Source organism: Halyomorpha halys, unplaced genomic scaffold (genome assembly GCF_000696795.3).
Source record: "Halyomorpha halys isolate HHAL.00 unplaced genomic scaffold, Hhal_1.1 Scaffold800.1, whole genome shotgun sequence".
NCBI classification, from domain to species: Eukaryota; Metazoa; Arthropoda; class Insecta; order Hemiptera; family Pentatomidae; genus Halyomorpha; species Halyomorpha halys.
In genome coordinates, this window is record NW_027109163.1 from 159,411 (window position 1) to 164,859 (window position 5,449).

General features: G+C 28.2%; 1 protein-coding gene across 2 annotated transcripts in view; it reads right to left on the reverse strand.

Annotated features, from left to right (window-relative positions):
* Arp2 (Actin-related protein 2) overlaps window positions 1–5,449 on the reverse strand; it is a 25,018-nt gene that overhangs the window by 5,597 nt on the left and 13,972 nt on the right. For both annotated transcript variants that reach the window (XM_014429426.2, XM_014429424.3), the window contains 2 exons: window positions 4,210–4,419; window positions 1,348–1,497 (listed from right to left, as the gene is read on the reverse strand). In XM_014429426.2, coding sequence (XP_014284912.1) covers window positions 1,348–1,497; window positions 4,210–4,419 — 360 coding nt within the window. The remainder of the gene's footprint in view (window positions 1–1,347; window positions 1,498–4,209; window positions 4,420–5,449) is intronic.

Here is a 5,449-nt window from a genome sequence, read left to right on the forward strand (position 1 = left end):
CATTAGAAGTCAATTATTTATTTTATTAAATCTATAAATGTCATTGTTTTTGTGATTAACTTTTCTTTTTCTCTCTTCTTAAGAATTATTATTTTTATCTATTTATTTTATCCTAATTTTTTTTTATAACATTGTAAATAGTTTAGGGGTGTCTTTTGCATGATACTATACTTCTCCCCCCTAATCAATTGTTAAAAAGAAAAAAAAATGTAACTGTTATATTAACCATATAAGACGTACCAGACTGATCTGGTATTAACTAAAAGTATATGTAAATGAATTTTTCTGAAAATCCACTGTGGGGAGAAAACTTGAAGTTCAGTCAAGGTAAACTGACTTGTAGAAAATTTATGTTTTATCAATTAATAATTTTAATTTCTTTATGCACATACAAATTTTTGAGAAAGGATAATTATGGAAGGAGATCATAATGCCTTATTTTTTATTAAACATAAAAACAAGTGAATTTTGAGCACTTGAATTATTGAAATAATATCTAAATAAGATATTAGTTCAATAATACAACAACAACCAAAGTTTCTTTTGTGAATCATGTGTTTGAAGTATAGATGAGCAGCCAAACCATAGCATTCTGTAGCTGTCAGAGAAGACAAGCCTACTTATACCATACAATGTTTCACATCATGGAGGGCTGGTTTTCATTCCAGAATTTAATATAATTTCCAATATCCTTCTTAGAATGAATTTGGCTGTCTTTCTAATCAGTTCATTATGTTTTCATAATTTTTGATATTTTTTCTAACACCGACAAAAAATGTGGTATATATTTCATATATATTTAATGTCTGACTGTGCCAATCCCTAATAACCTAAAAATCACCCTATATATTTGATTTCCTTAACTAGTGAGCCCTTGGCCACAGACATAAAAGACAGAATCCTGCTGATAAGCATATTTTATTCCAGAGATCTGTTTTCTAAATATTATTTGTGTTACCTGCATTGAGAAGTTGAGACTTCACAGCTTTATTATTACAAATACTATTAATCCTTTCTTCCTAATCATCAATCTCAAAATTCTATAATGTGAACAATACTTATGATCCCCAAATAACAATTTTTTGTTATTTAGATACAAGAAAGAAATGAGCTCACTTAATCTGCACCATTATTTTGTTCTTAGAGGAAAATAATTCCCTTAATTTACTTTTGTATTTTATTAAAGCTGAACTATTGTAAGAGAAGAGTTGCAAGAACTGTAGGTCAGCATACAACAATACTATATTAAATATGTTAATGGAAATCATCTTATGTACAATATGCTTTGGAAATAAAATATGACTGAAAACTATATTCGAATAAATTAATAAATAAAATGATACATACAGTGTACGGCTCCACCAAAACAGTTGTTTCTAAAGCTAACTTTTGTTCAGTTTCTATATTATATCCAATGTAACAAAGTTTTTCTTTCATAATCCTCACTGTTTCAAAATCAGCTGAATGGTTAAAAGCATAACCTCGAAGAAGTAATAACTGGAAATAAGTAAACATATTTATTAGTCAAACATATTTCTTAAGTCTAGAAAGAATTAATTAATTTAATATAGTATCAATGGGATACCTAGAAGACACTAACCTGTTAAAAAAAAAGTTTTAAGAGTAAATTTGAATGAATTACCAGATTAATTAAATGAAATTTTTTATTCCCAAACTCTAAAATTCAAATAATTGTGACTATAATTTAACATGAAACTATTTATTATCATGTCTTTTAATTGCATAAATTTCACAAATGAAATGTTAAAATATGTATCTACAGCAGAACCCCGCTTATTCAAGTCGGGACTGTGATATTACAGGTTGAGCATGAAAGTATAAAAAAAATAAAATTAATATAAAGGTCATAAATAAATTAATATATGACAAAGTCAAATTAGTGGACCAATTTAATGTAGTATGAAATTCTAATTTCTTTTAACACATGATTTAATTGAAGTGTACAAACGATCTTTGAGTTTTAAATAATAGTCACAGTCAGTTATTTTGTTTTACTGACTTTTATATTTTAATTCTGGATTTTTTTTTTTTTTTTTCAGTACTTTATTTTTATCTTTACAGCTAGGGTTCTACTGTATATGCTTTCATTCATTAAGAATTCTTCATTAATAAAATAGAAAAATTATATATTATGAAAGAAATGTGTTAATTTTATTTGGTTTTGAGTGAACAAGTGAATGCCTGTGATTTGAAACCAACTTTTTCGATAAAATGGATTTCCCTGAAGTGCCACTTTATAGAATTGATTTTTCATATTTTTCCAATTTTCTCGAAAACTGTCCAAACGTTTTTGATTCAAGTTCACATGTCAGTGTACAATTAAATGTTCTTTAATAGCAGGTAAGTATTATTCTCATTGAAATAGTCTGACTTGGTGGTTTTTCTATTTTATCTTTCTTAGTTGTTCTGATTACTTTTATTTCTCTCGGTGTTCTACTTTCTGTGTTGTTTCTGGTTGTATGTTTATTATTAATTTTATTGTACCATAATCTGTTTATCAATCTTTTGAGATAGAAGTTTTCCGTTACCATGGTGTATATCTCAGTCTTAATATCTTTTGTGTAAATATTGTCTAATAAGTTTATTGCTCGATCTATTAAACTTTTTGCAATGTTTTCTTTTTGGTATTGTGGGTGATTTGAAAAGAAATTTAGTAATCTATTGCTTGTATTAGTTTTTTTGTCCATCTATGATTATGTCCATGTCCAGAAATCTTAGTTTGTTATTTTGAGGTACTTCAACTGTGAATACAATTCTCAGCTCTGGCCTATCACAGCATAAAACTGAACTACGAATTCAATTTTGAAAACCCAAAAATAATAGATACAGAACAAAATACAAAAAGCAGAAGATTTCTAGAATTTATATACATAACAAAAAACATACAAAACACAGTAAACTATAAAACTGACACTAAACACTTAAATACACATTACGCCGACATTATAAATCGACTTAAAATAAAAACATAAAAATCAGATGAAAGAAACAGGTTTATGTAAAAAATCACTAAGTTAATATTGAATACAAAATAGAACTTGTAAAAAACAGGGAGGTAACCAAACAGCGCACTGGACATGAGATAAGGTCCAAAGAGGTAGTAGGAAATATAGAGTAATGGCTGTGCTAAGGAGAAGTGAAGATGCACAAATGGTTGACATGATTTCTCATATGAAATCATAAGGGAATATTATTGTATAAATAAGGATGAAGATTGGTGTTATGATAGTTTTATTATTGTTGTAGGTTTTAAAGTGCATGAATATGGGACAGTGGTGCCGAAACGTTGTACAATGTTATGAATAATTAATAAATATTTCATTCAAAATGGAAGTTATTAACCTCAAAAAACTTTAAGAGTGAGAGTGTTTTAAGGTAAGATTTGACTCACCAGACTTCCGATAGAGATAATCCAGACTAAATAATTAATATATGATTGTATTTAAATGCAATTCTGTGCTTAGAAATATTACTGCTCAATCAAAGAAAGTACATTCACATTTTGTTTCATTTAAGAGCTATGTATAACTCAAAGTGATTTATTATTTCCTTAAAGTTCAAGTTACTGAGAGTTGACTATATTAAAAAATAAACTAATTTAATCAAAGTAATTAATATAGTTTTATAAACAATTTTTATCATTTTAAAATTAGAAAAAGAGGTGTCCAGTAAAGTGAATTGAAGAAATTATCTGACTTTTCATTATTTTTCTAAAGTTTTTATAGATCAATCAAAGCAAACTTTAAGTCATACATTATTCACTACCACCAGTTTATTATTTTTTATAATGAAGCCTTATAATTCACAAAAAAAAAAAAATTGATCCCTTTAAATTTTGAGGTTTTACATTTCAAGAATGTAACAAACAGTCTCCAAAAATTGAATTAAAAAATCTGTTCATCCACGACTTTTCCTTTAAACAGAAAAGAAAATTAAAATTATTTCTTGAATAGGTGGATTGGACTATTATTAGCAAAGATATATCACATGGGATTTGGTTTTGGTTTATCATTTGTTTTTGTTTTACATTAACTGTAGCTTTTATTAGAAATTCACTACAAAATAATAAAACCAAAAATTTATCAAACAAACTATTACTAGTAAAGATACAGCGTATAGAACTGTTGCAGGTAAAAAGTTTAGTAATTATGAATTAAAAAAATCATATACAAAAGTTTTGACAAATACCTTTATAAGGTACCTAGTGATATCTCTGCCAGCAATATCTAATCTTCGAGTTAAATGGGGAAGAGCAAACTCCTCATAAACTGGGCAGATGTGAGTGACTCCGTCTCCACTGTCAACTACCACTCCTGACAGCAGACCTTGAGCATACAGTGTTAGCACCGCTTGTATAGCAATATATGCTCCACTAAACTGGTATTTTTCAAACATTACCTGAAAATACAAATTATTTTATTTGATTATTTAATTTAATATTATAAGTACATGAAAATAAAAGGAAGGAGAAAATATATAATGAAAAAAAAAGTTTATAGCTTCCACATCATTTATATATATAATAAGTAGTATATATGATAACAAGTGTATAGGATAAGTACTGTTACGGCGGGTAGGGGTTCAAAAGGAACCTTTACTACCCCAACAGTGAAAAGAAAAGAATAGCCGAATTTTGTTATTTTTGTATTTTTAAACAAGTAAACATAATAAGAAGGAACACAAAATATACAACTAGAAACAAAAGGAAAGCTTAACACTATTATAAAATTAAATTAATTGAACAAAAGAGAAAAAAAAAGTCTTATTTCACCAGTGATTGGTGGGGCCCCGGTTATGGTTGTTCTGAGTGGATATTATCGTGGAAGTAGATCGACAAAAGGGACGTACGTCCGCCCGCCTTGTCCACTTGGAGGATGAGTTGAAGAAGTCCACCCGCCGTGGCTAAGATGATTTAGCTGGCGAAGATGGCCAGAATGCTGGCAACTACGAGTGCGTAGTGAGGAGATAATGAAGAAGATATGTATATGCAGTGAGACGTTAAGAAGTTGTCTGTCTATTTTTTAGTTTAAAAAACAATAGAGAGAAGTTGTTTTGTTTTTGACATAAAAAGCATATTTTTCAATTATCAATTTGTGAACCACATGTTGGCCGCAACAAGTCCTATTATCAAACAACAATTGTAAGAACAGCAAATAACCTATTTAGAAGGTAAAAATAAATGACAGTATTATTCAGGCATTCACAGTGTTCACCTCGTGTCTATTTCTTCTTATTTTTACTTTACTAAAGTATTTTAACTGGTACCGAAACTTGGGAAAATTGAGTATGTTGTGTTAGCATTTGAAAAAAAGAAATTTTAAGAAGTTGTTAATTTCAAGACTGATATCATAGATTAGAAAATATTTGAGATTACTGGCAATCCACTGATCGTTCAGATAGTCAATAACAATTCTGAGTTAATACAACT